The sequence below is a fragment of the Neofelis nebulosa genome, chromosome 11 (genome assembly GCF_028018385.1).
Source record: "Neofelis nebulosa isolate mNeoNeb1 chromosome 11, mNeoNeb1.pri, whole genome shotgun sequence".
NCBI lineage: Eukaryota > Metazoa > Chordata > Mammalia > Carnivora > Felidae > Neofelis > Neofelis nebulosa.
The window spans coordinates 65,574,684-65,591,968 of NC_080792.1; the positions used below are offsets into that span (position 1 = coordinate 65,574,684).

Consider the following 17,285-nt stretch of genomic DNA (forward strand, 5'->3'; position numbering starts at 1 on the left):
TTGCTTCTGTGGAATAAGATAGAGAAGAAACAAAGCCATGACGGTATCATGACTGTAAGATTAACTGCTGAACCAAATGGACTTTAAAAACTGGGAGAAAGTGATTATAAATCAAATAGTGTATAATAAAGACCTAGGCACCAAGAATCTGATTAGTGAAATCTCCAGGTCCCCAAAGATGCTGGCAATTAGAGTCAACTTTGAGCATAGTATAATTCTGATCTAAGGGGTTGGAGAGAATATTAGAACCAACTGTAATGAGATTTTTAATATGTTTAAGTGAATTCTCCAACTCATGGAGGTGAATTATGTCATTAATTTCAGGCATTTATTAAGCCGTGTTATGTGAAAGGCACTGTGCTTGCTTTGAGGTGACAGATACTATTAATACAGCTGTTTGAGAAAGTGTGAGTAAATGGTTGAATTCCCTCCTAGAGAGAAAAGGGAGTATGCTGCAGTGGCTTCCCATTACCAACAAAAACAACTCCGCATTTTTCATACATGTGTCTTCCCAGATACCAGACATAACTTTATGTTTTTGTTGCCTGTCCTCCTCCCTCTCCCCTACCCGTTCTTCCTTTAGTGCAGCCCCACTAGCCAACTGGGGCTATTGGCTCTTCCCTTGATTGCCTAACCCCCACTCCTCGCGTATTGAAATCTTAACTGCTGTTCTAGGCCCCTCAAATAATAAGCCCTCCCGCTTACACTGCAGCTTTAATTGTTTTTCCCTTCTCCCTCTTTTTGCTCTCTGCCCCAGGCATGTTGCTGTAATTTAGTTTCTTGTTTTTCATTGTGATCAGAGGGTGATCACAATGCTGGTTGGATTAGATCCTGACTGGATTTACTTTCTTAATCTTTGGACTGTCCTTCAAGCTTGAAATTCGCCGATTTGGTTTAATATGTTTTCAACCTTCAGAAAAAACTAGAGGTATCCTGTAAAGCCTTGACCAAAAGCAAGTCAGTTTAATGCCTCTTCACACCCAGGGCCGCCCAGGTGGTTCAGATGGTTGAGCATCTGACTTCGGCTCAGGTCATGATCTTGTGGTTAGTGGGTTCGAGCCCTGTTGTCAGCATGGAGCCTGCTTCGGATCCTGTGTCCCCCTGTCTGTGGCCCTGACCCACGCGTGAGCCTTCTCTCTCTTTCTCTTTAAAAAGTAAACATTTTTTAAAAATGCCTCTTCACATCCAAACAAGATAAATTAAGTGGTTTAGTTATTTAGGCGTCAGAATTGAGCTTTTAAGGCCAAAGTTTCATGCCCCTTAGCTTTTTAATTTTGCTTAGTGAAAAATTATAACAGTATGACTTCCTCAGAATTTGAGGACTGGTGCTTGTTTCCTAGTCTGATCTTTTTTATTGGAATGTTCCTTAACATTTAGTTTTGTATTTTCAAATGTTTATGAGCATTATATGTCAGTGATAGAAGTTGAGAACAATGGATGGCAGACATATTTTTCCATAATAGAACTTATATTTTAGTGGAAGAGACCAACTAAAAATTAGGAAAATAAATAAAATACAAGATTAATAAATGCTATGAAGGAAATGCAGCTGGGCAGAGAGAATATAATAGAAGAGACCTACCTGATGTAGTGTGGTCAGAGAAACATGATGTTAACTAAGGGTAGAGAAGAGGCAAGCCTTGGGAAGGCTTGGATTAAGAGAAGGGGAAGAACCTTCCAGTCATAGGGAAGAGCTTACACAAAGTCCAGAGGTGAAAAAGATAGTAGGTTGGTAGTGGTGAGAGTTTTGTTGTTTTGTTTTATTTTGTTTTAGAGAGCTCAAACTGGGGAGAGGAACTGAGGGGGAGAGAGAGAATCTTAGGCAGACTCCATGCTGAGCCCGACACAGGGCTCCATCCCACGACCCTAGGATCATGATGTTAGCCAAAATCCAAGAGGGACTCTCAAAACTGACTGAGCCACCCAGGCGCCCCGGGAGTATGGTGCTTAAATAAGGGGGTCCAATAAGAGTTATGAGATATAATGATCAAGATAAGGAAATTGGATTTTAATTAAAGCACAGTGGGTCCTGTGGAAGGAATTTGAAGCAGGGGAGTCCTCTGGGGTTGTCACTGCTATTCAGGTGCAAAATGTTCATGGCTGATAACATATAGGTGTTATAGTTCATACAGACTGACTTGAGCTATGGCTTGGAGGTGCCTGTTTTGGAGTTAAGATTGAGTTGCTGATGGGAGGGGAGTGGGGAATGATGAGGAAAGAGAAAGAAGAAACCAAAATGACTTGATACATTAGTAACTTTGTATCTTCTCAGTTTATCTTATTAATTCCTTTTTGTATTTGTGGTATTCCTGTGGTGGGTTTTAAATTAAATTTTGTTTTTAATTTAAGAAAAAAACCTCCAAAAGGTGTTATGTCTTGTCAGATGGCTTTTGTTGATTTTGAGTGACCTTAAAGGATTCTCTTTCAGCATGTGAGTGTACTTTTTATATTACAGTTGGTGAACAAAACCTTTGGTGGTTTTCACCTCCAACTTATTTGAGTATAAACATTTTTAAGATTCTGTTCATTAAGTTATAGTTAGTATTCAGGTAAGTGCTAGTGCTTCTTAATTTAATGGAGGTGATTTCCAGTTTAACAACAGAATGTTTCAAAAGATTCCTGAGTGGATTGTTTAGATATGAAATATGTTTTCCTGTGGTTTAGAAACTGTGCTTTGTATAGCTTACTTTGCTTATAAAATCTCCAGTTCTTAGCTTATATAGCTATATGAAGGCTAGGAGAAAAATCATGAAAAGTAAAGTTTTTTAATTGAGGCAAGTTGACCCTTAGAGAAAATATTTGATTTTCTCAACAGACATTGCATGTTACATGTATTTGGTAACATAGAACTAACATTGAATCAAAATAATCCCTGCCAAATTCTTGAGAAGATTACTGGTACTGGGATTTTTTAAAGGCAATTTCCATGCTATCTAATATGATAGAGTAGCTGGAAAAGGATGCCCAGCCTAGTCTGAGTGCCCAGAGGAGGGCCCTCCCACCTGTGAAACAGAAGCCAAGCCTTGCATGGACCAGAGGATGCCATGGGCATCATGGTCACACCTCCTCCCACATCCCCTGTTCCAAATATTTGAGGGATCTAAAATCTGGACTTTTATAATTAGGATTGGGGGAGAAAGATTACCAGTAATTTTGATTAGCATAGAATTTGGCACCATGAATAAACCTTTGGTTTTCTTCTTACCAGTAGTTAACTCCTCTAAATTTGATTCAGATGAGATACAAGAACATTGTCATTATGCTGGGAATGGAAGTTTGCCCGGTTAAGAGTTGTGACATGTAAAGTACTGGTAGGCATTTGATTTGTGATTTTTTTCTCTTACTTAAGACTCAAATACAGAGATTTGTTTTTTTAACCTAAGATAGAATTTTTCTTTTGACTTGAAGAGTTGGACTAGATTATTTCTAGGTTTCCTTCAGGCTAAAATATTTTAGTTTTTCCTGATAAGTAAAAGGGGACAGTGCTAATTAGTGGAGTTCAGATTATTTTAGAGTCTGAGCTAAGATCATACCACATAAGGTGGAGCCACTAGGCATGTGGCAACTAGTCTGGAATGACGTCCGAGAGCATGAGTGGAACAGTGGTGAACTGAAGAGGCTTGGAGAGCAAACCAAGTGGCATACAGGATTTCTTTGTATAACAGAATTAAACCAGATATAGGGAATTGGAGTGCTGAAGTTTTTGTGTTTTCAGAAAAAAAAAAAAAAAAAAGAATAGGGACAGTAATGGGAAATGCTTCTCTATGTCTTTGGCATTTTATTTTTATTAGCAGGAATTTCGCTGTATTGAAGCCTACTCTATACCAAAACCCACTACTAGACTCAAGGCATATAATGGGAGTAAATCATGGTTTTAGCCCTTAAGAAGCTCAGTATATTGAACAAGTTAAAATAGAATACCATGGGAACTTAAAAGCAAGGATGATCAACTGGGGGGTCAGAGAAGGCTTGAAAGAAGAGGTGAGAAGAAGAGAAGAGGTGGTGGCAGTGCCTGCTAGGGAAAGGCACAGTTGTAATTAATATGAGTGATGGGCAGTGAGATAGGAAGGAAGAATAAATACTAAAGTGTAAAAGGCCTCCTATGCTTTGTGAATAAATTTAACAGTGGGAGCTATCTAAAGTTTTTGATGGCTGGGTGACTCAGTAGAGCATCCGACTCTCAATCTCAAGGTCATGAGTTCAATCCCCACATTGGGCATGGAGCCTACTTAAAAAATAAAATAAAGTTGTTTTGGGTTTTTTGTTTTTAATGTTTGTTTATTCTTGAGAGAGAGAGCGAGAGAGCACACAAGCATGAGCGGGGGAGGTGCAGAGAGAAGAGAATTGCCATGGCCAGTTTTACTTTTTAGAAACTGCTCTGGTGTGAGACTGGGTAGGGAGAGAGTCTAGGATGTGGAACTAATGAAGGCCTGTTACAGGAGAAGGGATTGTGAAAAGCTGAACTCTAAGACCTTTGGGACTATAAAGTGGAAACTAACAGTTGTTGCTGGGCAATTGCATGTAGAAGGTGAGGGAAGAGGTATGACTTCAAGAATGATTCAGTGGTGTCTTTAATTGAGAGAATAGAAGAGAATTGATCAGGGTGAGGGGGGATGATTGTTTTCAGCAGGGAGAATCTTTTTGAGATGTGTACTGGAAGCCAGGTTTAGCAATCTGATGGGCTTGTTATTGAGAAGAGAATTGGGGGCTAAATGTAGATTTGGGAGTCTAAACTTAGGGAATCCACAGAGTGAACAGAAGAGGAGCTGTGGAAGGGAGTGGAGAGGCAGCCACAGGCATAGAGAGCTATAAATGATGCTGTGAATGTCTAGGGGTGGAAGGGTGAGGTTCTCAGTATTCAGTGCTTGTTTCGCTAGAGACGTTCTTAGCCAGTCTTCTTAGAATTGTTTTTCTTACCTATTTTGTTTTGCTTTTCCAACTTTTTACTATGAAATATTTCTGTACATAAAAGAGAATATGTACATGTATATAGTAAGAAAAATCTTCAAAACCCATTTGATTGACTCCTTTAATATTTTTTTAACGTTTATTTTTTTGAGAGACAGAGTGTGAGCGGGGAGGGGCAGAGAGAGGGGGAGACACAGAATCCGAAGCAGCCCCAGGCTCTGAGCTGTCAGCACAGAGCTCATTGTGGGGCTTGAAATCTGAGACTGAGATTGTGACCTGAGCCAAAGTCAGATGCTTTACCAACTGAGCCACCCAGGTGCCCCCGTGTGACTCCTTTAAAAAACTAGATTACCAGTACCTTTGAAACTCTCCTCCCAGAAGTTGTATTGCTTTTGCATGAAGAAAGAAATTTTAACCTTAGAAGTTATTAACACTCAGGCTTAAAAAAAATGTTTTATCTGTGCTTTATACATGAAGCTGAGATGCTTTTAATCTAAAGGAGAGGGGGTTCGTTGACATTAGATAAGAAGAGGCAATTTCCAGTTAGTCATCCAGGGCCGCCTTATTCAATAAGCTATAGGCTATATAAGTCAGGGAGAAGCATGGGTCTAAGTGTGTTTGAATGGGATTGGGAAACTCTTTACATATAAAATTTAAAGAAGAGTTGACAGCTGCTCTTTTACAGTTTTGATCAAGGAATAAATCAAAATGATTGAGAAACAGTGAATTGTTCCAATTTTATGTTATGTTTAGGCTGTGGGGCCTAATAGAAAGGGCAAGATAAGCTGTCCTGTCATCATGGTTTCATGTCTACAGTGGAACTAATGTGTAATTTGCAGGAAATTTTGATGAATATATGAGTTTGAGGATGTGGGGTGGAAGACTTTGAATTTATGTTAGGCACATGGCTGGGAGATTGGTTTGGTGTCTAATTTAAGATCTGTGCATGTGCTGAATCAGGAGACGAGCCCCATGGTCACTATAGCGATAATAATGGTGGAGAAAGTAGAAACTATCTTCCATCTCTGTCAGATTTGCATGTATCCCCCTCGCCAGAGAAGTATTAAAAGATGAAAACACTCTCTGCTCTTTTAACCAAGTAGTCTAGACAAAGAATCAGCAAACTTTAAGGGGCCAGATAGTAAATATTTTAAGCTTTTTAATTTTTATTTTAATGTTTATGTTTTTATTATTTAAAAAAATTTTTTTTAATGTTTGTTTATTTTTGAGACAGAGAGAGAGCATGAACAGGGGAGGGGCAGAGAGAGAGGGAGACACAGAATCTGAAATGGGCTCCAGGCTCTGAGCTGTCAGCACAAGCCCGACGTGGGGCTCGAACTCACGGACTGTGAGATCATGACCTGAGCCGAAGTCGGATGCTTAACCGACTGAGCCACCCAGGCGCCCCTAATGTTTATTTTTTGAGAGAGAGATTGACAGAGTGTGAGCAGGGGAGGGGCAGAGAGAGAGAGGAAGACACAGAATCCGAAGCAGGCTCCAGGCTCTGAGCTGTCAGCACAGAGCCCAACGCGGGGCTCGAACCCACAAACCGTGAGATCATGACCCGAGCTGAAGTTGGGCGCTCAGCCGACTGAGCCACCCACGCACCCAAAATATTTTAAGCTTTGTAGGCCATATAGTTTCTGTCACAGTTTCTCAACTATGCCCTTAGAGCACAAAAGTAGTCATACACAATACTTAAAAGAATGAGTTTGTCTCATTTATTTTAAAAAAATACAGTAGACTGAATGGCACAGAGGCCATAGTTTGTAGGTCCCTAGGCCAGACTCAGTTTTTGTATAGTGTACTGAAGCTAAGAATGGTTATTGTATTTTCCAAAAGTTGTATTAAAAAAGAATATACGACATAGGCCATATGTATAGCCTGCAAAGCCTTAAACATGTACCAACGGTTTACAGAAATTCCTCAACGTCAAGGGCCTTGCCAGCAAAGCTCCTGGGCTGTACTTAAAGGAATGAGCAGCGTGCCCCGTGAGGTGTGGAGAGGCTGGGGAAGGGAGTGTTTGAACTCTTGGGCCTCTAGTCTTTTTCTGATACAGAACCAAAATATGTAAGCCTGTCTTCAACAAAATCTTTCAACTTCAAAGGGAGCTAGTCTTCAGCTTTTATTCGTTCATCAACTCCTTGCTTGTTCTGCCCCCTAACAGAACTCACTCTTTCCTTTGAATACTCCTTGACCCTATCAACTACTGTCATGACCCACAGTAATCACACGTTGTGCTTTGGTTGCCTTCTAGTCTCTGCCTATATTAAATTGGCAGTCTTTTAAGAGCAAGAACTTGGTTTTAATACATTGTTTGTCTCTCAAGTTCTTAGTACATAGTAAGTCCAGTGGATACCTACGTAGATGAATTTGATTAATGTTAATCCCCACTGAAGCTATACTAGTGTCCTCACAATTTGTGTTGTAGAACTAACTGCTTTTAACTTTTAAGTACACAGACAATGAAAATACCCTTGGAGGGGGTCTGATTTGGAACTGATTGTGTTTTTAGTAAAGGTATATGAGATTTATGTAGTACCACCCAGACTTCACAGATTGTCTGTAGCCTGTGAAATGGGAGCATGGTGTACCTTAAAGAGGGTGGGGGTGGGGAGCTAATTGGATGTTCAGTAACAGCCAGGAACTGTCGTGCATGTTTCACATACAATCCGACATTGATTCCCGTACACTCAAAAGATGCAGGGTTTGTTCCTGAGGCTGACTAGCTTAGAGGTTATGAGTGAGGACTCTAGAACAAGACTGCCTGAGTACAAATCTAACCCTGAGTTGGCATTGGCTTCCTCATCTGTAAAATGGGGATACTCACAGAATTGACGAGAGGATTAAATAATTTAAAGTTTATATAGACTGCAGATAGTGCCTGGCATAGGTAATAAATGTCAGCTCTATTACTGTTGCTGCTCCTGCAGCTACTCCTGCTGTCTCCTAATCACCGTTGTGTAGTATATTGATTACTGTTAATTCAGTAGTCCACATACTATATTAAGCAAGTCATTTACGTTAAAAAAGAAACAAGTTTGGGGGGCGCCCGGGTGGCTCAGTCTGTTGAGTGTCCAACTTTTGGTTTCGACTCAGGTCATAATCTCACAGTTTGTGAGTTCAAGCCCTGAGTAGGACTCTGGGCTGAAAGTATGGAGCCTGTTTCAGATTCTCTCTCCCTCTCTGCCCCTCCTTGGCTTGCTCTCTCTCTCTCAATAAATAAATAAATGAACATAAAAAATGTAAGTTTTGCCAAATTATGAAGACTGCCTTTTGAAAAGTAGTGTGGCAGTGTGTACCAAGGGCCATGAAAATGCCCATGTTTTTTAATCGGAAATCTAGGCTTTACAACAATCTAGTATGGAAAAAAATAGTTCAAAAGACTTCATGATGTTGGTGATCAAATAGGGAGAAAGAAAAACTAAGTATCCAAAAAACATGGGGATGCTAAGTTGTTGCAAGCTCACAGAATGAAATGGTGCCCTGCCATAAAAGTAATCCTGTACATCAGTGATATGGCAAACACCTGTAGTGTGATATTAGGCAGAAAAACTGCCACGGGCATACACAAGACTCTTTTAAGAAATAAACTTGGCCAGTGGGAGGGGGTAAAAAGAAAAGGAGAATTGTACCTATCATAATAGGGCAGGAACTGTGGGATTTTTAAAAATTTATTATTTTTTAAGTTTATTTATTTTGAGAAAGAAAGGGAGCATGCAAGGGGGAGAGGGGCAGAGAGAGAGGGAGAGAGAGAATCCCAAGCAAGCTCCCCCCCTGTCAATGTGGAGCCTGAACTCACTAACTGAGATCACAACCTGAGCTGAAACCAGGAGTTGGATGCATGCAGTTGACATGTGATTTAACAAGATGTATTGAGGATGCTAAACTTCTGTTGCAATACAAACTACAGAACATAGGGGCGCCTGGGTGGCTCAGTCGGTTGAGCGGCCAACTTCGGCTCAGGTCACGATCTTGTGGCTCACGACTTCCAGCCCCGCGTCTGGCTCTGTGCTGACAGCTCGGAGCCTGGAGCCTGTTTCGGATTCTGTGTGTGTCTCTCTCTCTGCCCCCCTAACCCACTCGCATTCTGTCTTTGTCTCTCTCAAAAATAAATAAACATTAAAAAAGAAATAAAAAAAAAAACTGCAGAACATAAAACAGTGTGATAAAATTTCTTAACTAAGAATATAGCAAGGAAAAAATTCATCATAGAAGAGAATGATTTATTTAAAAGTTTGACAAACACTGGTATAGAGTAATATCTTTCCCTTAAGAGTAATGTTCTTTCTCTCTTAAGGTATCCAAGCCCACCAATGGGATCTGTATCAGCACCCAACCTGCCTACAGCAGAAGAAAATCTGGAATACGTACGGACTCTCTATGATTTTCCTGGGAATGATGCCGAAGACCTGCCCTTTAAAAAGGGTGAGATCCTGGTGATAATAGAGAAGCCTGAAGAACAGTGGTGGAGTGCCCGGAACAAGGATGGCCGAATTGGGATGATTCCTGTCCCTTATGTTGAAAAGCTTGTGAGGTCCTCACCACATGGGAAGCACGGGAATAGGAATTCCAACAGTTATGGAATCCCAGAACCTGCTCATGCATATGCTCAACCTCAGACCACAACTCCTCTACCTGCAGTTTCCAGTACTCCTGGAGCAGCGATCAACCCTTTGCCATCCACACAGAATGGACCTGTCTTTGCAAAAGCCATCCAGAAAAGAGTACCCTGTGCTTATGACAAGACCGCCTTGGCATTAGAGGTAAAATTTACAAGGCTGGTTTTTTGGGTCTTTTAACAGTTCGGTTTTCATTTTCAGTTGTAATTTCATTTCTGCAAAGTAATGACTACTGATTTAAGGTTCTGTTCAGGGGAATAAGAGAACTGGGTGATTTTGGAAGATCCACTATGAGTGTCCCATGTGACTCTTTTGTCCTTTCCCATTCTTTGTTTCTCTCAAGGTGTAGTCTCTCCTAGGTTTAGTTTCACGGTAGTTGGTGTTCTTTCCAATAAGGAAAGATGATGGTTTAACAAACACTCATGACCTAGAGACAAAATCAGCATACAGATAGATCTGTAGCTACTTGTACAGTTCTATATTTCTCTAACATTGTGACCGACTGAGGAAAATATGATAAATGTCTTAGAATTCCTCTTCAGCTAGGCAGAGAAATGTTTACAATAGCTCAGATCTTAGTAGAGATTTTGTAAATTACAATAGCATGAAATAAAGCTTGAACTTTTTTTTCGTTCCTTTTTTTTTTTTTTTTTTTTTTTTTTTTTAAGTAGGCTCCTTGCCCAATGTGGGGCTTGAATTCATGACCCTGATTAAGAGTCACATGCTATACTGACTGAGCCAGCCAGGTGCCCCAGAACTTGAACAATTGCCAAGTCATATTCTTTAAACCAAACGTTAACTGCCTTAAAAAAAAAAAAAAAAGCTTTGGGGTTCCTAGGTGGCTTAATAGGTTAGGCATCGAGCTCTGGTTCAGGTCATGATCTTGTAGTTCATGGGTTCAGGCCCCACATTGGGCTCTGCACTGACAGTGTGGAGAGCCTGCTTGGAATTCTCTATCTTTTCCTTTCTCTCTGCCCCTTCCCCACCCACTCTTTGTCTCTCTCAAAAATAAACTTTGGGGGGGTGGGGAGGGGTGGTGTGTGTGCCTGGGTGGCTCATTCAGTTAAGCATCCAACTCTGGTTTGAGCCCTGCATCAGACTCTGTGCTGGCAGTGTGGGGCCTGCTTGGGATTCTCTCCCTCTCTTTCTGCCTCTCCCCTGCTCATGATTTCTTTCTCTCTCTCAAAATAAATAAACTTGAAAAAAATTTAAAAACAGACTCTTCAATGCTTAGCAAAAAGTCTTGAAGACCGTTGTTGATAAGCCAGTTGAGGGTATAAAACTACGTATTACAGGAGGTAGAAGTTTAATGAGACATTTGATACACCTGGAGTGACCACAAATGAGCACAAACCCCAGGGGAAGAACAGAAGGATTTGAAAAATAGGAATTTTTAAAAATTCCTATTTTTAGAGCAGTCCTGTATATTTTTCGTGTCATTTTTCACTGAGGTATAAAATGCACATAGCAAGATGGGCCCTAAATGTTAACATACCAGAACATGGAATTTGGTGCCACAAATCCTAGCTCTTTTATTTATTGATAAGTTATGAAAATGCTTTATGAGCCACAAACTATAAGGTAATCATTATAATATGATTAAATACTCTTTCTTAGTATTATCAAATGCATATATGTTTGAGAAACTAGAATTAAGCTAGTGATTGTTCTTTGTGTGTTCACCCCAAGGTCAGAGTAGAGCAGGGTTGGGGGACAGCCCAGGTGCATGACAGAAGGATGAAGTAATGGAGCCTGTTGATTCAAAAGAGCAGAACTTAACCCACAGAACAGCCTGCTTACAGATAAAAGCTAGCATTGATTTGTTCTGTGATTTTTTTCCATTGGTAATCCTCAGTTTCTCTGGACCAGCAGTAATGTCTGACTGAACTACACCTAAAGGTTTGTTTCAGAGTCTGATGACTTCTCCCTCTCATGTTGGGTTTTAAGAAGGAGTGAGTAGGGGCGCCTGGGTGGCGCAGTCGGTTGAGCGTCCGACTTCAGCCAGGTCACGATCTCGCGGTCCGTGAGTTTGAGCCCCGCGTCAGGCTCTGGGCTGATGGCTCGGAGCCTGGAGCCTGTTTCCGATTCTGTGTCTCCCTCTCTCTCTGCCCCTCCCCCGTTCATGCTCTGTCTCTCTCTGTCCCAAAAATAAATAAAAAGCGTTGAAAAAAAAAAAAAAAAATTAAAAAAAAAAAAAAAAAAAAGAAGGAGTGAGCATCTGAGGCTTGTGGCAGGGACCAGGTCTGGGGAGGACCCACATGCTTTCATGCTTCCTGGTAGAGGAACAGGAAAGAAACCAGACTGAATCCTGGCTGAGTAGGCCTTCCAGCTTTCTCATCCCCACACAGACCTGCCCCTGCACAGGTACACGCCTCTGGCCTAGTTCACACGTCAGCACCCTAAAATTATGTAGGGTGTTCTGGGCTCTAAACGCTTTCCAGTTTGCACAGTGATTTCTGCCTTTTGAGGCATTTTCACATCTGTTGTCTCATCATAGGAGTAGAGAGCTAGAATTCAGAGAGTTGGTGTGACTCGCATGTGTTAGACACATTGGGGTTGAGGCACCCAGTCAGAATTCCAAGAGCTCCATAGAGGAAATCAAGAATTGGGCTCTTAACCTGAGCTGGGGTTTAAAGCCTCACTCCATTTAGGCCACCTGCCTGTTGACCTTTAGCTCTAAGATGTACATGCATTTTAGAAGCCCATACCTCCTGTGTATTATTGCCTGGAGTGTGCATAGGGGGCTTGTAGAATGCAAGACCAGGTACTACAACGGGGATCATTTAGAACTTAGCGGATACCAGGGTAGGTGCCTTAGACCAGGATGAGGTGACAGAGCCTAGTTAATGATGTGTATTTTAAGATAGCCCACATACTTGGCCATTATGCAGCTCTTCTTGTCTCTCAGACCCCAAAGAGAGGTCTCTACACCTGAGCTGCCTCGTGACACTACCCCAGCTGTGTAAGCCTCATCAAAGGCTTGCTTTGGTGCTTCACTGAGAGAGTATAAGGGGGACCTGAGAAATAAACCTTTGCTAAATTCCATTTAATTATATTTCTCATTCTATATATTTAAATGAGACTTTTGGCTATAGCATAAGTAAATAGTTCTTTGAGTTACGTTATCTTCTAAAACTTAGTGCTTGTCTGATCTTGTTAAAAACAACTCTCTTGAGACTTTTGCAATTAGGTTACCAGGAAAAGTATTAAAATAAGAAAGGTGAGACAAGTAGGACAAAATGTGCCAGTAATTGAAGCTTCTTTATTTCCCTTGATAGTATTACCGAGAACAATGAGGGCTTAGGTGAACTTTATTTGGTGAATTATTTCATGTGTTTTTTCATAAAACTTGATTTTCAAAAGAACATTCATGCAAGTAAAGAGATATTTTAAAACAGGTTTGTGTTTATCCATTTTTGTCTCTTGCTGACCTCTTTTCAAGAAGTGAGTTATTCCTTGGGGTTTAATTTAAAAAGGAATACTTGGTACCTGTGTGAGGTGATTAAGGTGGGTGTCCCCACTCCTTGAAAACAGCAGAACTCTCCCATGCTCTTGGTGTAGTAGAGCTGGAAAGGGCTCCTGAGAAGCAGATCAACCCTACAAGAACATTCTCAGGTCAAGGGAAGTGATACAGCCCTTTCAGAAGTACACCATTGATCAATAGCAAGAGTGCCGTTGTCATTATGTATATATTTTTTAATGTTTATTTATTTTAGAGAGGGAGACACAGAATCTGAAGCAGGCTCCAGGCTCCGAGCCATCAGCACAGAGCCTGATGATCATGACCTGAGACAAAGTTGGACGTTTAACCGACCGAGCCACCCAGACACCCCATTATAAAATACCTGTAGTCACAGTTATCTGATACAGTAAAAAACAAGATGGTTAGGGAAAGATGTACCTGCATTCAAGTCCTGGCTTTTCATGGTGTGATCTTGGGCAAGTTACTTAAGTTCTTTTGAGTCTAAAAGACACCTTCCTTCTGAGAGTTGGATAAATTATCCATTCATGCAACTAACCTGTGAGGGATATCTTGTAGGATCCTACCACCCAGGTCCTTACCACCTAGTGAGAAAATAGAGACAGAAACCAGCAGTGTGATAAGTGCTCTAACAGCACAGAGTAGAGGGAGAGTGGAGAAGGGAGTAGGAGATGGGAGTGTGGGTGAGTATTGGTCTGGGAAGCCTTTCTGGAGGGGGTGACCCTCAAACTGAGTTTTGAAGGATGAACAGAAGTTAGCTGGGTGAAGTGTAGGGAGACATTTTTGGCAGAGGGAAGAGCTTACTTGAACAAGACTTAATACCACTGAGTAGCTGCAGGTTGGTGAGAGCACAGGATATGTTGGGCAGAGGGCAAAAGTGAACAAAAGACAAAGTTGAGGAAGTTGTTGCCATATCATCAAAGGGCTAGGCTGAGGAGATAAACAGTTTTCTTCTGTTGCCTTCACTGAGGCACAGAATAGCCAAATTCTCACAACTGATGGAGGTTCCAAAGTTTGCAGGGAATTTACATTTTTAATGATTTTTAGGTAGTATAGAGCAGATGTTTGAGTCTCCCTATAATAGTATTATTCTCACACACTTGTATTCCAGTACACTTTCCTGACTAGAAAAGAAAGGGAAGAACTTTCTTAGCATTGAACTTAATTCTGGGGCTGCACACCCATGAATATTTGCTGTATGAAAATTTGTGTCCAAGCATCTAACTGGAACCTTGGTGGAGCATTCCCCTGTGGTATGGGTTTAAAAAAAAACAAAACAAAACAAAAAAACCACCCCACAATTGGTGACAGTACGGATCTATGGGAATCAAAGTCAGTGGCACAGATTCTGTGGAGGAAGAATAACATTTTCTCCAACTGCAAGTGAGGCTTAAAGTGACTCAGGATAATAATAATATCCTGATACATATTAATAATATATTATATATTAATAATAATATTAATATATTATTAATATATATTAATAATAAATCAATAATGATAATGATAATAGATCATTTAGTGTGCCCATCTTCCTAATGCTTTAAGCTTTCTGCAGCGTCTAAATTCATTGGCCCTCTGGTCTCAACTTGGCACTTCCAAAAACACTCACCCCTTCCAGCAGAAAGTTTACTGAGTAGTTACTATGTGGCAGGTCTTGTAAAGGAGTTTGGAGTTCAGCAGTGAAAAATACAAAGGTCTCTGTCCTCGTGGAAGTTCTAGAACAGAGTCTCATAAGCGGTTCCTTCTAGCTCTCTATCAGGGAAAGACAAATCACTATGAGTCCCCTTCCTGTATTTGCTTAGCCCGATGTTTGGCCTTTATTATGTGGCCCTATAGTTACCCCTCTTGTTTTTTTTGCGGGGGGGGGGGGCGGTGAATACATTTCTGTATATTTTTTGTTTTTGTCATACACCGTCTGTACAGTTACCTGAATCTTTTAAAATCCTGATGATGTCATCTATTATATTGATCATCCCCCTCAGTTTCATGTTAACTGCAGATTTCATAAAAGCACCATCCAGATCTTTGTACGAAAGTCCTCCTCTGCAGCCTCCTCTGATCTAGGCCACTTGTCTAAAAAAAGACAATGAGGTTGGTCTGGCATGACTTGTTCTTGGTTGAGCCCATACTGCCTTCCAATCATCTGTTTGCTAATTGCATTTAGAATTCTGTCCAGGTTTGATTTCATGCTCACCTTTTACATTTAATAGAATGTGCCATCGTCCCTGTTTTAACAAAACCAAGAATCCTGACCCTTCATATGTCTGCCAGTGTCCTGTGTTGTAATGCTCTATGGCAGGTGACCAGATTTGGACTCTCATTCCTGCCTGCCAGTGTGTTTGGTCAGTACTTAGATGTCTGTCTTATCGGTATAAGGACACCCTTTCATCTTTGGCACATACTTTTTTATGATGCTCAGAGTTCTTTGTGTGAACTCACCAGCATTCTCAGGATACTTGCTGTTTACTCCCATTGTGATTGTGTTCATGCTGCTTTTTGGTTTGTCTTCTCCAATTTTGAAACCCCTAGTCATGGGATTACATCTGGCTTCTGAATTTTCTGAATCTTCCTAAGACCAATGGCACCACTTCTTTCAATGGCCTGGAATTCTCAGGTTTCTACTTTGGTTCTGCTTCATTGGTTAGAATTAAATTCACATTAGCAGTTTCTTCATCTATCTTTCTGACTGAGATCAAGTTGTCTGCAAAGTAAATGAAGGTTTTAGTAGTACTAGTTTTATTTTTCAACCTCTCGGATCATTTGTGAGTTCCTCTGGCTGGGTCACCTGTAGAGTATATCCACAGTGATGGCACGTCTGTGCATGGTCATCATCAAACATCTGACTCAGCTCTGGAGATCTGTTCAGGGTCCTAGCCTCGTAACATAACAGGGACACTCTGTCTTACCTCCTGTCACATTCCAGCAATGGAACCTTCTCACCAAGGTTTGTCAGATGCCCACGAGCTCACATTCATCTTTTAATAATCTCAGAGCTTTTCATCAGGCCTGATGGTCTCTTCCTCTATCCTTCTGTCATTGATGTTTGTTGGTTATGCATCTAGTTTTAGGAATTTGATTTACTTCTTCTGTACCAAAACTTTTTTTTGTTTTTCCTTAATCACAGTACTTTATCAGAAGTAGGAATCTTTAGGGGCACCTGGGTGGCTCAGTCGGTTAAGCATCCAACTCTTAATTTCAGTTCAGGTTGTGATCTCATGGTCGTGAGGTCAAGCCCCATGTCAGGCTCTGCACTAGGCATGTGGAGCCTGGCTTAGATTCTTTTTCTCCTTCCTCTGCCCCTTCCCCCACTTGTGCATGTGTGTGTTCTCTCTCTCTCTCTCTCAAAATAAAAATAAGTAATAAAAGTAAATTTAAAAATGAAAAAAGTAGGAATCTTTAGAAAGTCCCTTAGAATTTTAGAAAGGTCTTGTATGTATGTATGTATGTATGTATGTATTTTAAGTAGAATCCACGCCCAGACACTTAACTGACTGAGCCACCCAGGAGCCCTGAAAGTTATTTTTAATAACATTTTTTTTCTTCTAACTTACCATGATGTCATTGGGTTGTGCATTAGAGAAGATTATCTTTAAAAGGTTTTTATTTCTCTTCCTTAATGTGTAAATTGGGTGAGAATACCATGAAATTGAGGCCCTGGTATGGTTCAGACAAGGCCTGCCCCAGCCTAGTCATTATGCTGACCTTAGTTTTCTGTATGTAGTAATAGCTATTGAATAAAAAGAATCTTCAGCTAGGGGCTTCACAGAGTATTTTAGTTAGTCCTTGTGGCTGCCTTATGTGGCTGCTATTACGTAAAATAGGACACCAGTCCTATTTTACACACTTAGGACTTGAGGTTGATGTCATCTGTTGCCACTTTCACAAGTGGTATATGGCAGAGCTAGGACTCAGCCCACAGTCTTATTTTTGAATAGGTTTATTGAGGTGTAATTCACACATTATACAATTTACCCACTTAAACCATACAACTCGTGGTCTTGATTGTGGCTCTTTTTTTTTTAATTGTAGAATACGTATAACAATTTAAGTGTACAGTTCAGTGGTGTTACAGTCATAATGTTGTGCAACTGTCACCACTATTTCCAAAACTTTTTCATCACCCTGAGCAGAAACCCTGTAACCATTAACCAGAAACTCCCCTCTCCTGAGGCCCTGGTGAACTCTAATCTACCTTTCCCATATGTATGAATTTCCTATTCTAGATCTCATGTAAATGCAATCCTACAATATTTATCCTTTGAGTCTGGCTT

The 17,285-nt window shown here is 40.7% G+C and overlaps 1 protein-coding gene across 2 annotated transcripts in view; it reads left to right on the plus strand.

Annotated features, from left to right (window-relative positions):
* CRKL (CRK like proto-oncogene, adaptor protein) overlaps window positions 1-17,285 on the plus strand; it is a 37,425-nt gene that overhangs the window by 2,279 nt on the left and 17,861 nt on the right. For both annotated transcript variants that reach the window (XM_058692898.1, XM_058692897.1), the window contains exon 2: window positions 9,209-9,674. In XM_058692898.1, the coding sequence (XP_058548881.1) occupies window positions 9,209-9,674 (466 nt within the window). The remainder of the gene's footprint in view (window positions 1-9,208; window positions 9,675-17,285) is intronic.